The sequence below is a fragment of the Hemicordylus capensis genome, chromosome 6 (assembly GCF_027244095.1).
Source record: "Hemicordylus capensis ecotype Gifberg chromosome 6, rHemCap1.1.pri, whole genome shotgun sequence".
Classification (NCBI taxonomy): Eukaryota; Metazoa; Chordata; class Lepidosauria; order Squamata; family Cordylidae; genus Hemicordylus; species Hemicordylus capensis.
Genome location: NC_069662.1, coordinates 30675889 through 30696925, shown reverse-complemented (window position 1 = coordinate 30696925; position 21037 = coordinate 30675889). Strand labels below are relative to the sequence as shown.

At 42.2% G+C, this 21037-nt stretch overlaps 1 protein-coding gene across 1 annotated transcript; it reads left to right on the top strand.

The window, feature by feature from the left end:
• The first annotated feature begins 16968 nt into the window (after positions 1-16968).
• LOC128331124 (olfactory receptor 11L1) lies at positions 16969-17907 on the top strand. The gene has a single exon (XM_053264479.1). It carries the CDS (start codon positions 16969-16971, stop codon positions 17905-17907), a length of 939 nt encoding a protein of 312 aa, XP_053120454.1.
• Positions 17908-21037: the final 3130 nt, after the last annotated feature.

Here is a 21037-nt window from a genome sequence, read left to right as displayed (position 1 = left end):
ACTGCAAGGCTTGGAGGAAAATAAAGGAATAATATTAAAGGGAAAATATCCACAATGAAAATGAGCATGCATGAAACACTACATTCTCACTCTTGCTCTGAAGTAGTAATGAGTTATGTGTGAAATGAAGTTCTGTCGTTCAGTCACAGGCTGACATCCCACACATGGTTTGGAGGCTGGGAGCACACCACTGACAAGCTGACTCAGTTGCACAAGGGCACAATTAGTGTAGTGTTTCCAACCCATGTAGCAGCATGGGTGAAGTGTTACTGCTCACCTAACATTGTGCGGTATGTCAGCCACTGTTCTACAACACACACAAGGTTCTATAATTTATAAGGACAAGTTATGACATTTTCCCTTCATGAAATATCACTTCCTATTACTAACCTATGACCCCAAATGAGTAGTTTCATAGTACTTTTTTCAGTCCCAAGGTCTATAATCCACACTATCTGCCCCTCAGATGTGACACAGCTAGTTTTACCAAATCATATGATGATTCGTTTTACCAAGTCATATGATTAGAATTTTCTTTGGACCAGAAGTGCAAGGTAGCTCACACAAAGGGGAAAGGACAATTGAAGAAATGCTAATATGTGCAGTTAGTTATCATCACTCAGGAAAGCAATCCTATTGAGTTATACTAACAGCACTAATAAGATGCACTCAAAATATTGCAACAGCACAAAATGCAAAACCTGCAAATATGGCAAAAAATCCAAAATAAAACTTGGCTGGAGTTCTGTTCATCACATTTCCCAATGACCGTAATTGCTAGTTATGGTATTTATTTCTCTTGCCCTGAAAATGGAATGCAACAAACTTAAGATAAATTGGGGTGGGTGGGTGTTCCTCTTTGGTTCAAGCATCCCAGAAGCAGAAGACTAACACAGACTGATCAACAAATTATCAAATATGAAGGCACCTAATATTTGTGAATTTTGCTTCTGAAAGGGAAAACGAATCATATGCTTGCAACCAGTGGATACTGTCTTGAAACATATAATAGCTTTCCAAACCTGCATCATGGAAACAAATATGTCATTTCTTATGCAAGTTATTGTGCAGTTAAGAAACTATAGAGCACCACTTTCACCTTTTGTAAAAGAAAGGCATTAGCCTGTCCCTCTTCCCCCACACACATACTAGTTGCTGATGCACATGGTACTCAGGAGAATCAGTCTGAACTCTCAATACTTGGAAAACAAATGTTAACCAGGACCCAGTTCAGAACAGCCTCCTGGTCACACAGGGAGGAACGAGAGAATCTGTCTGCCCGAAATCTCTAAAGGACATGCCAATATAATCTTGGCATGTCCTTTAACTGCATGTGAGGGGTGTTCACCCAAATCTCCCCTCTATACATGTTTCAAAACATTGTTTAAACAGGGCTTTGAAGCACGTGTAGAGTAGTTATTTGAATGACCACCCCAAAAATGCTATTAGAGGACATGCCAAAATCATGTTAGCACATCCTTAAGTAGCGTCAGGGTAGGCACATTCTCACCACAGCCTCATCCTCATTGCATGTAGAGGAGGCTGTTCCTCTGAACCAGTTCTATGAGAAAATGTGTAATAGAACAGTGCTGCATTATTGAGTATCCAATTCTTCTGTCTGTAGTGATCACATCAAAAATTTAAAGATTTCACAAGGCATCACCTTCTCCATTTGCTTCCAGGTTATTTCAGGACTCAGAACCTGATATTATCTAAGGTTGGAGACAGCAGCTTTTTAAATTAATGTTAATCTCCAGTTTTCAATATTTTCATGTAAATTTGACTCATGAGTAATTTCCCCTGGAGAACTGAACACTTGAAACACACCAGGTATCAACCTAAAATTAAAAATCATTGTCACAGTCAATGGTTCTTGGTTGCTGCACCATTTCTATAATCGAGGCAATGTCAATAGAAATAAAATACCTTATTTTGAGCTTTAAACTATAGTACTTGATGGATGCGTCTTTGCCTCAAATCATCCATGTGTGTCAGTTCAATTCAGTAATCTGAAGAATGAGTTTGTTTTTTCCCCCAGGCAGAACTGGAAGAGAGGAGAGCTGGTCTTGAGCAGAAGGTTTCAAGTTCCCTCTCTGGCATCTCCAAGATAGGGCTGAGAGAGATTCCTGCCTGCAACCTTGGAGAAGCCGCTGCCAGTCTGTCAACCAATGGTCTGACTCAGTATATGACAGCTTCCTATGTTCCTATGTTGCTGTTATCCATGGGTGATTTTATATGCTTGTGGTGCTTCTTGCTGGTGGCTTCCCCAGTGTATAGGTGTTTGCGCATATGGCTGAGTAGAGTGGGAGAGACAGAAAACAAGAATCCTCCTATGATATACAAATGTGGATAGAACTGATGAATCTCTGTTAGGCTGTTTTCTATAGCAGGTGACATTTTGTGGAAGAACTGTGCCTTGTGGAGATGCATCAGACAAACATTCATCAGGGCAGGTGCGGGCTGTGAATGCTCCTCCGGGGGGGGCAGTGGGCAACGTCTTTAACTGGAAACGAAGCCCGTGGAGGCGAGCCCCCGCCAGCGGCCAGGTAAGTGGCCGAGGCGATTCCCCGCCGCGGGGGCTGCTGGGTGGCACAGAGCACCAGCTCCTTTTCCAGTTAAAGACGCCGCTCCCCCCCCCGAGGCGCGTTCATGGCCCGCGCCTGCATCAGGGGCATATCTAGAAAGTGATTAGGGAAGTTACACCAGTTAAGGCAACCCTCGTTCATGATTTGTTTGTTGTTTGTTTATTTTCTTTAATTGTTGATGGTTTTTTGGGGGTGGGGATCATATGTTACCAATCCTGGGCTAAGCCTGCTCTCCCCACAAACCCCCTTACAGCTCTTCACACTAATCCTGTGAAGAACCTCAGTATGTTGTTTTGTGGCCAAACCAACCACTGAATATTTCCCCCTGAATATCTGAAACAGGTGTCACCTGGAATTAAAAATAACTTTTGCACTCAGACGTTCTTGCCTTCTTTATCTCTTCTACAGTACTGACAACTAAATGGTTTTTAAGTCTTACCTAGAATGTCCTGTTGTGGCAGTTCAATGTAGTAACAAAGACTGAAAGGATTTAAATGGAACAATGTTATTTGTGGGTCTTTTGTATGTTTGAGGGTGTACTGATGGATCTTCCCAAGTGTATAGAAAAGTATGTGTGCATGCTTGGGTCTGGGGAAAAATGAGTAAGAGTGAGAAATAGAAAAAGTCAGGAAATAAATCCCACTTGCATAAATATAATGAATGAGCTTTTAAAAATCCTTTGTCACTAAAAACAAACTGAAAAACAAATGTGCATTTGCAGTAAAGAAAAAATTGTCTTTTTTGTTCCAGTGTGAAATAGTTATATCAAGTAATATATTTAGCAAGCAACTACATTGAATAGGATTCTATGATCCAATGATGATGAAGATGAAGATGATGATGATGATGATGATGATAAAGATGATGAATCTTTATATACTGCTTTATAACAACAACAACAAAAAGTGCACAAAGAGGCATGCCAAAAGGAATGAGAAGCTGGTTCTCAGAATTGTTTTTTCTCAGCTTCTAAAAACAAATATTGATCAAAATATTGAGGTCATGCACACAAGCGAAAACTGTCTTCTCCCCAGGTTGGGGAGTTGTGTGTGCTCCCAGTATTCAGTTGTTTGTAAGCAAGGTAGAAGGAAAAGCTACCCAGGCTTCCACACAATCACTTCTACTGCGCTTTTCCTCCCACCATTGCTTCCACACAACCAGAAATTGGGAGCACACACAGCTTCCAATCCCATGTAGAGCCCAGTTTTTCATTAAGTGAATGACTTCATTGACTAACTTGCAAGGGTTGTTGCTCTAGTGCAGGAGTTCCCAACCTGTTGTGCACCAGATGTTGCTGAACTACAATTCTCACCATCCCTATCTAAAATAAACTATGGCTGGGTATGGTGGGAGTTGTAGTTCAGCAGCATCTGGAGGTCCACAGGTTGGGATGTGCCCTAGTGAAAAGCTGCTGAACTAGCTACTTGCGCTAAGGCTGCAGCTTGCATTCCACACTATTGCTGTAGTTGCACAAACGTGTGTGCACTTTCACAACAGGACTGCAAGCCATGCCACACCTCATATATGTTTTGCAGGGCACTTTGTGCAATACCCCAGTTTCTAAGATCCTGATGCCATCACGGTGCTATGCCCTCTTCTTGCGCAACTTTGTTATGCACGGGCTGTGCTAGTCAAAATGTCAGCCACTGAGCTCATTCACACGACCAGGAGGACGGGGCAGTTGGTGGGCAGGGGTGGGAAGGCTTGCGATGTTATGATTCTGGGAGCACAGACCACGCTTCCAGATGAGCAGCCCTGCATGGTGCAGCATGCCGCTCTGGAGGCTAGGACAATGCGTCCTGGCCTCCGGGAATCCCACAATGCACTACACTACATGTTTGATGCATTTGAGGATTCCCCCAAGAGACGGGCTCTCTAGGCGCCTGTCTTTGTGTATTTTTAGGCTGGAAGTAGCCCAAGCTCACACACGAGCAACAAGTCCAGGTTAAGGGAGCCTTGCCCATACAAAACCACCTGAACTGGGCCGTAATGACACCGGGGAAGGCCAGTGGGGGGAAGGGGGACCTCCAGAGACCACCCTCGTTACAGCGCACCTGTAGGAGGTAAGTTTCAAGGGTTTTTTTAAGGTAGAACCCCCAAACTAGCCCGGGGTGTTCAGCTCAAGGTTGAGTCGAACAGGGTCAGGTTCCGTTTGAGGTCGGCTCGACATAAGACCCTCATACTGGGCATGTTCAGTGTTGAGCCAGTTCAGATTCAAACCTGTTTGCACACCCCTAGCATCCTGATTAGGGGTGTGCAATTCAGATTTTCCGTGTTTCGGTTCGGATCCGAACCGAAACACCCCTATTCTGTGCCCGAATTTTGCCCACCCGAATTACCCCTGATTCGGTTTGGATTCGGATTTACCCAAATCTGAATCCGAATTGATTCAGGGGAAAAATGGGTCCTGGGGCCAAAAGAGTGGGGTGGGGTGGTAGTGCCCAATGGGTGGAGGCTACCACCCAAATTTCAGGGGGATTGGGCAAAGGGCTGATTTTTGGTGATTTTTTGAAGTTTTAGTGTCTTTGGGGCAGATCGGGGGCAGAAAGTGGAATCTGGGCCAAAAGAGTGGGGTGGAGTGGTAGTGCCTAATGGGTGGAGGCTACCACCCGAATTGCAGAGTGATTGGCAGAGGGCTGATTTGTGGTGAATTTCATGTTTTTAAGGTTTTCCCCCATTAGGTAGAATGGAGGGTGTATCGCTTCACGTTGGGGGGAAAGGGGTGGCCTAGAGCGGTGTGGGCTTGGTGGTAGTGCTGGGTAGGGGCAAGGAAGCTACCTGAATTTTTTCAAAGGATTTGGGCAGAGGGCTGATTTTTGGTTAATTGTTGAAGTTCACATGTCTTTAAGGTTTAGATTCTATGATGGCTGATGAGAATGGATTCATGGTGTATCATTTAAAATCTCATTTGCTATCACTGAATCCACACTCAGAACACCTCAGAAGCAACCAAACTCCAACAAATAAAATCACCAAAAATCAGCCCTCTGCCTAAATCCTTTGAAAAAATTCAGGTAGCTTCCTTGCCCCTAACCCGCACCACCACCAAGCCCACCCCACTCTAGGCTACCTCTTCCCCCCCAACGTGAAGCGATTATACCTAAAGGGGGAAAACCTTAAAAACGCGTAAACTTCCGAAATTCACAAAAAAATCAGCCCTCTGCCCAATCCCCCTGGAATTCGGGTGGTAGCCTCCACCCATTGGGCACTACCACCTCACCCCACTCTTCTGCCCCAGATCCCAATTTCTGCCCCCAATCTGCCCCATAGACACTGAAACTCTCAAAAAATCACCAAAAATCAGCCCTCTGCCCAATCACTCTGTAATTGGGGTGCTAGCCTCCACCCATTGGGCACTACCACCCCACCCCACTATTTTGGCCCCAGGACCTTTTCAATTAAAGTGACAGGAAAGCAATTTCTGCATTGAAATCAAAGGAGGCAAAAAGGGGGAAAATTCAAAGAGACATCAAACTGAAAACGGAGGGAGAAGAAGAAGACAAGGCTGGCACTTTTCTGGGGCACAAAAAGGAGACCCGAAACACCCGAAAAATTCGGACCTGAAACAGGGGTGATTCGGTTCGGCTCCGAATCACCCGAAATTTGTCGTTTCGGGCACAGAAACGTTTTGCACATCCCTAATCCTGATTCCAAAAAACCTATACCTTCCATTTCAATTATGTTTCATGACTGCACTACCCTTACCATCTGCAGTGCCAAGGCAAACTACAAGGCACCATCTGCCACGATTGTTTGAAGATTTGAGTGGGGATTGTTTTTAATAGCTTGGGAGAAGTTGGTCAGCTATGTTCACCTCAAATTGGTGTGTGGGGAGGGCAACGTTTTGAGATGCTCATTTATACTAGTAAAGAACCTATACTTTAGAGAGCACTTTCTTTAGTATGATCCCCATTGCAGGTTGAGGTCATCTGGAGATGTCCATCTGCAGTTACCACCAGTACATCTGTGGCTACTCAGTACCAGGCCTTCTCTGTAGCTGCTCCTGGCCTATGGAATGCACTCCCAGCATCTATCCGAAGTTTAGGCTCACTATTGGCCATTAAGAGAGCCCTAAAGACTTACTTCTTTGGTCTGGCCTTCCAAGGTTTTTAAATTGTTTTTAAGTATTTTTAATTAGTTTTAATTGTGTTAAAATTCTTTTTTAGATTGCTTTAAGTCATGTGTTTTAAATTATTTTTTAAAATGTTTTTAAACTAGTTGTACACTGCCCAGAGTCTCCTGATGGGGCGGTTTATAAATGTAATAAATAAAATAATAATAATAAATAAATAATAAAGGAATTGAATGACTGATTGATTGAGATGCTAATTGATCATGAAGATATGAATGATGCATCAAATTAAAGAACAGAAGATGCAGATATCTATGCTTGGGAAACCTGTGATCTAAAAAGACCACTATGCCATGCAAGCAAGCTAGGCACAGGCTGTCTCATCTCTGTCAGCCATCTGTTTGGCTCCTACTCTCAAGCCAAGCTTAATTTCTGTGATGTGCAGAATAGAGATCTCACAAGAGGGGAATAAGGTAGGAAGGCTGGATGCTATCCTGTTTTCCAACAACAACTTTTTTACTTATGGTTTGCGGCACTCTTCTGGTGCACACATGTTGATACAGGGCAGCACAACTTAGGCCCTTCTCCTGCAGATGTATGACTACAACTCCCATCAGCCCTGTCAAGCTCTGGCCCACGGCCAGGGAAGTTCACGGCTTGGCTGGACGCTGTCGACTGAATGACGTGTGTTGAATCTCAGCAATGAGTAGGAGTCCGGTGCTGTAATTTATGGAGCAAGCCGAGAGCTCCCAGCTGGTAGGAATTTATGGCTTGTCAGCCCTCAGCGATAGGCGTTTGCTCCTCCTAACAGCTTCTAATTGCGTCCTGCATTTAGAACACCTGCATTGTTGTGGTGTCAATGGTGTTTCAATGCCTAGTTCTCCCTCCGATTGGTCTCTCACACTTTCTGCTGACTCAGGCTGCTGTGCCTGTTCTAAACCATCAGCTGGATCTATTGCAGCTGTCTCAGGAATGCCGACAGCTGGGCTCTGCCCCTCAGATACTCCTGACTCAGCCAGAAAGCTGCCAGCCTCCCCTTCCTCCTCGCTGTCGGAGCTCAAGGGCATGACAAGCCCTTACTACTGGGCACAGTGGGTGGAGATGATGGAAGTTCTGCCCCCAAACAGCTGGAGGGCTAAAGTTGTACAACCCTATGTTAATGCTTGCAGTTTCTGTGGCATTGAGGCTGCTCTCACACCTTTCCTAGTCTAACTCCAGCTAGGGAAGAGCCAGCGTGGTGTAGTGGTTAGAGTGTTGGACTAGGACCGGGAAGACCCGAGTTCAAATCTCCATTCAGCCATGATGCTTGCTGGGTGACTCTGGGCCAGTCACTTCTCTCTCAGCCTAACTTACTTCACAGGGTTGTTGTGAAAGGAAACCTAAGTATGTAGTACACCACTCTGGGCTCCCTGGAGGAATAGCGGGATATAAATGTAATAATAATGGTTATTATTATTAATAACCATTATATTATTTATTATTATTATTATTATTATTATATAATATATTATAGAAGTATATTATAGAAGTTGTATGGGAAGTCCCAGTCAGAAATCAGAAATCGAATCACTGCTAAACACTGTCTGTATATTCAGAAGCGATATAGCAATGGAGTTTGGACTAGACAAGTGTGCTGCATTAATAATGAACAGAGGAAAAATAAGAAAATCAGAAGGAATAGAACTGCCCAATGGAAGCAACACCAAGACCCTGGAAGAGAAAGAACATAACAAGTACTTGGGCATTCTCCAGGCTGATAACATTGCACACATTGAAGTTAAAAGAAAAATTGGAAATGAATACATCAGGAAAGTTAGAAAAATCCTCAAGTCCAAACTCAATGGCAGGAACACCATACAAGCCATAAACACCTGGGCTATACCTGTTATCAGATACACTGCAGGAATAATAGACTGGACCCAGGCAGAGCTAGAGATGCTAGATCGTAAGACCAGGAAAATCATGACAATCCATCATGCTCTGCACCTCTCGCAGCTCAGGTGGAAGAGGAATGCTGCACGTCCATCAAACAGTAGAGGAGGAGAAAAGAGGCCTTGAAGAATATATCAAGGACAGTGAAGAAAATGCACTTTAAATGGTCAAGAACGCAAAACTATTCAACACCAATGAAACAAATCAGGCCTACAAGAAAGAACAAGAACCGAGCAGAAAAATGGAAAAATAAGCCCCTGCATGGTCAATATTTGCACAATATAAGTGGAAAATCAGACATCATCAAGACCTGGCAATGGCTGAGGAATGGCAACTTGAAGAAAGAAACAGAGGGTTTAATACTGGCTGCACAAGAACAGGCACTAAGAACAAATGCAATAAGAGCAAAAGTCGAAAAATCCACAACAAACAGCAAGTGCTGCCTTTGTAAAGAAGCAGATGAAACAGTAGACCACCTAATCAGCAGTTGTAAAAAGATTGCACAGACTGACTACAAACAAAGGCATGACAAGGTAGCAGGGATGATACACTGTATCAGGGATGATACATCTGCAAAAAATACAAGCTACCAGTAGCCAAAAATTGGTGGGACCATCAAACTGAAAAAGTGGTAGAAAATGAAGATGCAAAAATATTATGGGACTTCCAACTACAAACAGAAAAACATCTGCCACACAATACACCAGATATAACTGTAGTCGAGAAGAAAGAAAAACAAGTCAAAATCATCGACATAGCAATACCAGGGGATAGCAGAATAGAAGAAAAAGAAATAGAAAAAAATCACCAAATACAAAGATCTACAAATTGAAATTGAAAGGCTGTGGCAGAAAAAGACCCAAATAATCCCAGTGGTAATTGGCGCCCTGGGTGCAGATCCAAAAGTCCTTGAAGAGCACCTCAACACCATAAGGGCCACAGAAATCACCATCAGCCAATTACAAAAAGCAGCTTTACTGGGAACAACCTATATTCTGCGACGATATCTATAACAACTGACAATAAAATTCTGGCATCCCAGATCCTTGGGAAGGACTCGATGTCTTGATAAAACAAACCAGTCAATAACACCTGTCTGACTGTGTAAATAAATAAATAAATAAATAAATAATGATAATGATAGGTAAGCCCAGCCTGGGTTAGGTTGCGTGCTAGAACCACCGGGATGGGCCCAATCCCTGTGGGGCAGGGCTGCCTAGCCCTGCTGTTAGTTGAGGTTAAGGGAGCGAGTGCTCCCTTTACCCAGGCTATCTGCTCATGTGCGAGCACAGGCTGCTTCCAGCCAGGCCATGAACAGGGATGGGGTTGCTAAAGTGCCCATCCACCAATGCATTGCATGTGTTGCACGGGTATTGTGGGATTCCTGGAGGCCGTGATTTGTCATCCAGGCCTCCAGAGCTGCGCACTGTGCCATGCAGCACTGCCCATCTGAGAGCATGGTCCATGCTCCCGGAATCATAACATCACTTGTCTGAGTGGAAGGTGAATAAAACGAGCCTTCCCCCTGCCTGCCCACCACCCCACCCACCAGGTCATGTGAACGACCTCAAAATCTATTGGTTCAATGTTTTTTCCTTTAAAAGAAAAGAAACGGACATTTTCATAGTGAGAGTACTTTCTCAATCTAAAAACACTTGTAAATCCACCCCCCATCTTAAAACTATTCATTATGACTTACAAAGCAAAAGGTCAATGACCAACATCCTGATTAACGCTGTGCTACTGCAAAGAGCAAAGCTGCACTAGATCACGGATTCCCAACCTGTGGTGCTCCAGATGTTGCTGAACTACAACTACAATAGTAGCTGGGGATGATGGGAATTGTTGTTCAACAAAATCTGGAGGAACCCAGCTTGGAAATCCCTGCGCTAGACAACACAATCCTATCACTGAACGGATGCTCAGAGTTGTGCAATTTCTTGCTCTCTCGGCCAGCTGGCACATATTTTTGCCCTCGCACAACAAAGAGTGCAGAACATTCACTGCAATATATGTGGACTGAGGAATAGGTTTCTGAGCAGTAATCATGCTATAGTTGCTCACTTGTGGAACACTACTCTGGGATGCAAGCTCCTGATGTAGTGGAACTACATCATTGCACTACGTCATTGAACATTGCATTCGCCTGTGCGATGATGTTGGAACTTCATCATTGAACATTGCACTCACCTGTGCAATGTCCTTGTGCAAGTGCAGGGTTAGTCAATCAATCAATCAATCAATCAATCAATCAATCAATCAATTTTTATTACGGTCACAGACCAGCATAAAGTATTAGGGGTAATTGCATATTACATATTAAAAGCAAAATTAGCTATTAAAAGCTTAGGGGTACACAATGAAAAACTATGATAAAAGACTATAAGGGTCAGAAGTAGAAGTAAAATGTAAGATAAAACTAGGAGGCGCTTCACATGATTACTGTGAAGCACCTCGATGAGTTCTACAGGGAGAGTGGACTTAGCCCCGCTCTCCCCATAGACAATCATGCCCGGAGCTCTGAGTAACGGTGTCTTTACTGCAGGGACAGGGCTCTTGTGTTAATACTTACACAAAGGAGGAGATTTCAGTAGATGCATCTTTTCTCATCCCTGTATGTACTTATCAGAGTTCTCTTTTCTGCACAAGGGCCCAGAGCTATGCCCTCCTTTGGCCTGTAACCTGACATCCTCTGAACTATTCTCTGATCACAACCCAACAATTCTACTTTGTAGAATCATGCCCCTGCCATTCATTTGGGGCCAACTCACACAGTGCTCAATGTTTTGCCCATGCTCAACAGAGGAGTAACCCCATCCAGAAGACAAGAGTCTTCCACATGTAGTCTCAATGTGACTTTAAATTGTTTTTCCCTTATTAGATGTTTTAGTTGTAGATTCTTCATTAAAGCACAACATCTGCCACCTTATTTTCCTCACGCGCTTTGAGTCTCCTCACATGTTGTGGAGACAGGATCCCAGAGGAGTTATCCAAGTCTTTAAATTCACCATGACTCTGTTTCTATCATCCAAAACATGGAAAGCTGAAGGAAGAACAGTAGGCCAAAACAAGGGCCACCTTAGGTAAATTACAAAATGAAATGTGGTGCAAATTTAGATTAGGCTTCGATATGAAGTGAAATTCTCCTGATAACTAACCCAGAGGTGCTCTTACCCCTGGACTTTGGGCTGAATTTCAGGGCTTCCACACCTCCCGAGGGCCCCAAAAACCTCTTTAGTTTGTCCTGGGTGGTGTGGTCACCATACTGTGTGACTGTGACCTGCTTTAGAGACAGAGGGGGGAGTGGGTAAGGAAATATGTGGGATGAGAATATGTTAAGTTGTGTGTTGAAATGTTTCTGCTAATGCAAATTTGCACAAATATATCTTTTATATTCTTACATTCTGGTGAGATCAGTGGATGTTTGTGCCCTTTAAAATCCATGTGTTAAAAATACTGTGTGTATGTCACAGTGTGTGTGTGTGTGTGTGTGTGTGTGTGTGTGTGTTTATTCAGGGGATGATGCTTAACTTACAGCGGGTGGGGCCTCCAAAATTACCTTGTTGCACCTCTGAACTAACCTGTTATTTCCTCTGCTCCTTTGAAAAGCCATTGTGATAGTGACATTGGTGAGTTATTTGATTTGTGCTAATAAAACGTGGATTTGTGCCCAGACCTCGGACAGATGCCACTTTTTGTAATTATGAAGGTGACTTTGTAATTCTTGGACAGGGCTAGCCCAAGGCATTGTGGTGCCTGAGGCTAGGCACCAAATCCTGCCTTGCCCCATGCCCCTGCTGCCAGTCTCCTCTAAAACTGATCCTTTCAAGCTTTGAAGTGGTGGGGTCAGAAAGGAGGGAGGTCTGCTGTAGAATCCAGAGAAAAGAGTTGCTATGTGGTCGCTCGCTAACAGTCGAAACTGACTTGACAGCACTTAATCAAATAGTCAATTAATCAATCAATAGAAGGACAAGGCAGTAGAGTAGATTCTAGAATATTAACAGTTTAATGGAATAAATATTATGTACAGAGAGGCAAGTGCATCTGCCTTCCCTGCTCTTACTGCTGACCAGGAGAGTTGGTCTAGGAGAGGAGAGCTGGTCTTGTGGTAGCAAGCAGGACGCGTCCCCTTAGCTTAGCAGGGTCTGCCCTAGTTGCATATGAATTGGAGACTTGATATGTGAGCACTGTAAGATATTCCCCTTAGTGGATGGAGCCACTTTGGGAAGAGCAGAAGGTTCTAAGTGCCCTCCCTGGCATCTCCAAAATAGGGCTGAGAGAGATTCCTGCCTGCAACCTTGGAGAAGCTACTGCCAGTCTGTGTAGACTATACTGAGCTAGATGGACCTATGGTCTGACTCAGTATATGTGTTATGACAATATGGCAGTTTCCTATGTTTGTGAGCCCTGCCTCTACTCCAGGACCGAAATACAAGTAACTAAAGCCCCATTCAAAAGCTGGCCTGGATCAAGGAATGGATTAACCAAATACGCCACAGCAGCAACCTCCTCTTTTCTCTCTATGCATTGCTTCATCCAAGCGGAGTCTGAGAATAGGCACTCCTTAGATAGTAAGAGCTAGCTAGGTCCCAAGAGCTGCTCTAATGGTGATGGGGAGTATCTTGCTGCCCAGCTGATCTCCCAATACTCCGGCACTCATGAAAGGGCTGTCTCTGTTCAAGGACTGTTTTACTCAATAGATCTTCTACCTGTGAATCTAGGAGCTTATCAAATTCTTTAATTATCTTGGCATCTTTTTTAATGCAAGATAAAGTAATATGCCTTCAGGTAGATTTTCTTATAATGGATATGATATTTATTAAGCACTTTTATTTTAGTATTCCTTGGACTAAGATACTGGCACACTTATTGATTTATATGTATTTCTTGATGGTTTTTACAGTGGTTGTGGCTATATGGCTGTAAACATTAATGACCAAAAGAATTAACAAATAGCTATTCCCTGCTGCCTTTTCTTCTATGAAGCCAAGCAGGAGAAGATACGTTGTTCTTCCCTACTGGGAAGACTAGGTGTTGCCAAAGCAACTAGGGGGAAATGCAAGCCCTAGGAAATGCAGTATCCTTTCTTCCTATTTCAAAGACTGAATAATCCTGTAGGGATATAAAATCAAGGTCAAGGTCAAGAATTCAGACATGGATGGTTTATTTAAATGCATTTTTTAAATCTTCATTTCCCCCACATAATGATGTTGGAACCCAGATATAGCTTCTGAGGGGTTTTTTGGAGAGTAGCAAAAAAAGAGACTATTGATAAGATAAGCAAAACATCTAAGGAGCCTTTCACATGTCTCTTACCTGTCTATTATTATTATTTATTTACACAGTCAGTCAGGTGTTATTGACTGGTTTGTTTTATCCACACATTGAGTCCTTCCCAAGGACCTGGGATGGCTGAATTTTATTGTCAATGTTGTTGCTGTTGTTATAGATATCGTTGCAGAATATAGGCTGTTCTCAGTAAAGCTGCTTTTTGTAATTGGCTGCTGATGATATTATTATTATTATTATTATTATTATTATTATTATTATTATTATTATTAATTTGATTTGTATACCGCCCTTCCAAAATGGCTCAGGGCGGTTTATTACCAGTCTAGATATCATTGCGTCATTGATATTCTTATGGCATTAAAATGCTCTCTTGCATTGTTTGATTGATTTTGCAATGTACCCTTAGGACATGTAACTGACTTGTCCTTCATAACAAACACTTCAGAATCATAGGCTATATCCGCATGGAACATGGAACCAGAGTTGAATGGGCCAGAGTTTCCCCAAGCATTATGTGCAAATGAATGCAAATGTGGTTCTGCGTGGCAACATACCTGAGATTTCAGGTTTCTGACTCCAGTCTGAACCCTTGAGTTGCAGTGAGTTTTGTTACTGCAACCCAAGATTGGATGCAGACTGTTTGGCATCTGAAGGAGGAACCAAAGGCTGTGTCCCCTGCAACCAGAGCTGAGGGAGGAATCTCCTCCCTCAGTTCTGGTTGTGATTGGCTGTGCAGGCTGTCCTTCAGCCAAGAAGAAAGCCAGCCCTTCCTCCTCTCTGCAGTCTTGCAGAGCGATTGTTCTCCCTTACATCTGAATTCGGATAGGAGAGTGGAGGGATGGGGAGTGGAACAGTAGGTTCCTTGGACCTGTGGTTCCACATTATGTGCAGATGTGGTCATTTCATCAAATCAATACACAAGTTAAGGGAATTGGAACTGGGTGAGATGCGAAATAGGGAGGGCTTCGGATTTCAGAGAGTTACAAGAGGCCAGTGGGAAAGGTTTAGAGAGACTGATTTGACCTTGATGCTTCATGTGTATATATATATATATATATATATATATATATATATATATATATATATATATATATATATATTCCAAGTGCAGAATACATCAGAAGCCCCCTCTTTGGTAACTGACTCAGCAACATTGTTAATTTATTTAATTCAGAAATTTCAAGGCAGGGATCTTTTCATGATGGGGAGCTATGTGCTTTGTAAAAACCAATTACAAACAGGTTTAAAATGCCATGTTGACATCTTGTACCAAGTATGGATTTTGAGTGTGTTGTGTGATATGGGAACTTTTGCTTATCTCACAGTGGTATCACAAATTCCACACAGATGGATTTCCATAAATAAGTGAAATGACAACATGTGGCAGCTTCACTGCCTCAAAAAATGACAAACACATTGGTTCTGTTAGCTTTCCTGGACAGGGACTGTGGTATAGTTATTCCCCTAAGTATTTGTATGGCATTAATAATTTGCCCCCCTTTCTATCAGCGCAGACATAAGGAAGGCCTATTTCATAACATTACTTTAACATGTGTTGATGACTTCTATCTTAGAGGACTAAGAAAGAATTAGTCTAATTCAGGGTTTCCAACCTGTGGTACTCCAGATGTTGCTGAACTACTACGTCCATTATCCCCAGCTACAATTTCTTATGGCTTGGGATGATGGGAGTTGTAGTCCAGTAACATCTGGAAGCTCTTCCCATGAGAGGCAAAAATCGGGCTAGGGAAGGCTAGCCTGATTTCTGCCAATCATGGGAATCAACGGGAGACATGTGACTCCTGGCAGCAGCTTGGTGGCAGCCTGCTTATGGAGCCTGCAGCTTAACTTGTGTTTCGGGCACAAGAGCGGCCGAAAACTGGGTCAAAAGATCGTGTGTTGCCGTGGCGTGGCTCTGCACCACAGCGACTCATGAGTAGTGTTGGGAGGCTCCCCAGAATGCCCCATGCACTCATGTGGGGCATTCTGGGACTTCCAGGGGCCGGGAGGCCCCCATACCCCACCACCCCAACCAGATCCATGATGGAGCCAGTAATCATATGGGCAGATGATCCGGCCACCCTTAGGAGGGCTCCCTGCTTGTCTGTGGGGAGAGCGGGTCAAGCCCGCTCTCCCTGCAAGCCCCATTTTGCTGCTCCCCATTTTGCTGCTCACATGAAGCGCTTCCTCGAGTACCACAGGTTGGGAATGCTGGTCTAATTCATTGATGATATACTTAAAAAGCAGCATAGTCCAGAGTGTTTCTCTCATATCTATGTCCAAAGGAACTGGAACTTTTATGATCCATATGAACTCACAACTGGAGCACATGCAGGTGAGAGACAGGTTTTGGCAGACTCGGCATAACCAACAGATTTGCTGGTTTCATAAAAAGCTGAAGAAAAACCCTAGTGGTACCACCATCTGCAAACTGTCCCAATGGACTGTAACTCAATGGAACAGAATGTTTACAGACTCAAAGGGCAGTTAACAGACAACCAGGTATGTGGAGCTAATATAACTCAGCAGTGAGGAATGTGGAAAGAGTGCTTCTACAAAAAGGATAGGAAATTTCTCAGCTTGAAGAATACCTTCTCAAGACAGTTGTAAGCCCTTCTGTTTCTTAGGGTGGGGGGAGGCATCTAAAACAGTCCAGGTTCAGGTTAACACATGCACACTCGGGATATACTGCAATAATTTGCTGTGGTTCCATAATTGTAGGTTTGAATATTACATACTGGCGACAAACCAAAGGGAAGGCTGTTGCCTTCATGTCTTACGTGTAAACTACCTAGAGGCATCTGTGTGGCACTCCTAGAAACAGAATACTGAATGAAATTGACACTTATCCTGATCAGGCATGTTTCTTCTTATGTCTTTGGTCCTATCATAAAATAATGAGAGTTTTTAATTGTACTTTTACCAGCATGGGTTGCAAGTAACTTGATTTACCACTCCTGTCACTATCACACACCTGTACTATTTTTCTTTCATTCTAGAAAGTAGAACAAGTAACCTAAATTCACACTGATGGTACATTGTATGAGTGAGTTATACCTGCAGGAGAGCTCAAGATCTGTTAAACAAATGGCTAATCACAGCACAATATCTGCATTCCAGCTTTTGGGGTTCCAGAGCCTTCCAGGATGGGATAGGCTATTCTTCACCATATTCTTACTTATCTACATCCTAACCATCACAGGCAATGTAGTTATTATTTCAGTGGTCAAACTGGAGCCGTGTCTTCATTGTCCTATGTACTCTTTCCTCCAACATCTCTCTTTCCTAGAGATCTGGTATACTACCACCATTGTGCCTAAGATGCTCAGCAGCCTACTCTTAGAGAACAAGACCATCTCCTTCAGTGGGTGTATGGCACAACTCTACTGCTTTGTCTTTTTTGGAGCAACTGAATGCTTCTTGCTGGCTGTTATGGCATATGACCGGTACTTGGCAATTTGTGACCCGCTGCATTACATTGTAGCCATGAGCACACAGCTCTGCACTCAACTGGAAATAGGGTCCTGGGTGGTTGGTCTCTTCACAGGTTTGTTGCCATCATTGCTGATCTCGAGACTAAGTTTCTGCAGATCCAACCAAATCAATCACTTCTTCTGTGACATCCCACCTTTGCTGAAGCTCTCTTGTTCGGATACTGCTGTCACTGAGATGACCATATTTGTGCTCTCTGTATTGGTTCTTTTTACTTGCTTCTTGCTTACCTTGGTGTCTTATGCTTTCATCATCATGACCATACTGAAAATCCCCTCTGCTACCGGGAGGAAGAAGACCTTCTCCACCTGTGGCTCACATTTGATGGTGGTGGTGATATACTATGGCACCATGATCTCCATGTATGTTCGGCCTAGTGCTAGTCTCTCCTCAGAGCTGAATAAGGTAGTCTCTGTCTTCTACACTGTGATAACACCACTTCTCAACCCTGTCATCTACAGCCTGAGGAATAAAGATTTCAAGGAGGCCTTGAGGAAACAGTTCAATAGGAAGAGTGCCCTACATAATTCATAAAGCAGGAAAAGGAAGTCAATTGGTATGGATAATAAAGGTGAATTAACTTATGTTTTCATATTGCAATTGCATCTTGTACATCAGCAAGATTTTTAATAAGAGAAACCTTGGAGGTGGCAATATTATAGCATAATGAAGAGGATAAATGTAACTATGTACACCACTCTGGGCTCCTTGGAGGAAAAGTGGGATATGAATGAATGAATGAATGAATGAATGAATGAATGAATAAAATTGCTATCAGAATGTATGGGTTCACTATAAGATGATGTTCATGTATCATTGATTGCCTCTAGTTAGATGACCTCTCACATTCCAAAATTTAGCTTCGCCTCAAACTACATAAGGAAATTGTTGTATGCAAGTCCCCAAACCACAGTGTACACTGCTACTTGAGTTTATATGAATGGGGGTATTGTAAAGATAATCAAAAAGATATATAAGAACTCAAGAGAAAAAGCTTCTAGAAATACCTAGTTTAATTATAGAGCTTCTAATACTGTATATATAGAGCTTAAAGCACAGACAAAGGATAAGGCATCAACACAGAACAGATGACAAAGGGCTTCACGTGAAAAGTAATTTCAAGGAGCATTAGTTCAAGGAGCATAGTACTTACAAATTACCCAAAGAGTCAATGAGGTGCTAAGAAGCAACCCAGCTAGGCACTTGGGTTTTCTTTTTTTATCCTAAAATTGCTCAAAATCATAACTTGAAGGAAATTTCAGCATTCCAATCTTCTCTTTTTAAAAAAACTAGTGTCACATACAACTTGTTTACTATTACTTCTTTGTGCTATTATTACTTAAACTCATATACTAGGCCATTCACGTGACCTACCGGGCAGGCAGGGAAACGGCTTCACAAAACTTGCCTTCCGCCCACAAAGGATATATTTTTTGTTTGATGAGAGCGAAATGAATAAAGAAAGAGTGGATAATTTTATTTCAGTATCCAGGAGACGTGTTTATTTCTATTTATTAATGTATGCAGATATCTCTTATTATTACATGTTTTGTAGCATAAAATAAGAATAAAGGGTGGAATATCAAGTGGAAAGACTTTTTGTTCTGCCACAGAAGCATGTAACATAATAAAATAGACATGACTGAAAATCATTTGGTTTACTTTGCGGTTTCTTAGACATTTCACCTTACAGTAAATTTGATTTGAATTTTACTTTAGGTGAAAGATTCCCTGCAACAAGGTTAGGCATTTCTGCATAAACAGCATTGGCAACATTTTTAGTTGAAAAGCTGTATATAAATAGTCTTAATAATAATTTCCAGAACCACAGAGTGAATGTGGAATTGAACTTCTGTTAATGTCCCTAGAAACGCCTTGAATGTTTTACATGAAAAGAAACTCTCAAATTTGATTTGAATTTTGCTTTATGTGAAATTTGGTGGCAACTTTAACGTAAGATACCCTCAAGTGTAGAAAAACCTAAATTAATTATTTCATCTATGAAAGGAAAAGCTAATGTTTCATGATGGGGTGGGTCAGAGGAAGAACATTTCTTCAACGTTCAGCTTTATAGAGTGGACAGCATCTAGACTAGTTGGCCATGACTAAGCATAACTGAAATCAATGCTACAAGTTAGTAATTATTCATATGACCCTTAATTGCAAACGTAACAATTTCACTAGTTGAAATGCTCTCTCACTGCAACTTTGGCAGAAATAACTTTTTAAGTCATGTAAATAGGACAGAGTTTGCAGAATCAAAAAAGATCTTGCTACAAAAGGGAGGGGTAAGAGAGAGGCAAAATGTGTTGCAATTCTGCAGGATGACGGTCCCAATAATGGAGTCTCTTTCACAGTATTTTAACTGGGAGGTCCAATTATGGTTCCCACCTGCTTGTTTGGTGTCTACTCAGGACCAGCCCTTTTCTGTAGTGGCCCCAGGGCTCTGGAATGCACTCCCTGTCAAAATTAGAGCATCCCTGACATTTCTTTTTAAAAGACCTTTAAGACACACCTGTTTTATCAGGCTTTTAATTAATTAATTAATTTTGAACAGTTTGTTTTGTATTTTAAAATTGTTTTAATCATTTTATTCTGTATTATATTTGTATTTTAACTTATGTACCTCACCTAGGGATCCACATACAAGGATTGTATTAGAAGCCTCTTTGCTCTATGGCTAATTCAATCTATTATATAGATTTCACTAGTGAAACTTTATTTATAACCCTTTGGAAAATATCTGTTTTAGACACTTGTACATGATCTCCTTTTCTGAACAAAGGAACCACATTCTTCTGTTAATACAATATATATTAATCATTTTCTAGATAATCAGATCATTTGGATCTGGGGAAACCATCTGAGAAAATATCTGGAAATTCCTCCTTAGGAAGGCCCCTGAAATTGGGAGAGTATTTTCACTTTGGAGACATTCCTTCCTGGAATGGTTGACATCCATGGCCCTGACTCAAATTGTTCTGTAAAAGCTGTGATTAAAACTACAGCTTACAGCAATGTCTTCCAAAATACTAGTGTGGATAGATTTTGCAGCCTCTGCAAACCAAGCAGGTTGATGTGTAACTTATGGGTCACAGTCAGTCAGTAACCAGCAAGTCTTTTCCTTAGCATTTTTGTTCTAAACTTAGCAAAATTTCCCCTAGCCAAGGTGCATTCTGCAGCTTGAACTGTCACTATTTCATCTCAAAGTGTGCCCTTATGACTGACCTTGACTCTCATTTTTCTGCTGATAAAAGGTTCCTGATTCAGTGCTTCCGGGTGTATATCTTGTCAATGATGATTTTAACATGTTTGTCTGAAAGTGGGGGGTCTATTTATCAAATCAAAAGTCAAGCATAAAGTAATGAAGGCTGAGATCAATTTAGTGGAGGGTGGATGGGTTGTGAACAACTGAATTAAATGATATAACACAAACATCCAATCTATTGTACTATGGCCTGTCCTGAAAATGACCTGTTCCTGATACAAAACTGTATTTTCCCTTTGGAGAAAGTTCTCCTTGGAGTGGGTAACATCCATGACCCTGGCTCTGATTGTTCTGTGAAAGCTGTGATTAAAACTTATGAATTCTGACCACATATCAATATAACTGAAGCCATTGTTTGCTGTAAAATGCCTCCACATATTTGTTTTTGAAATTGTT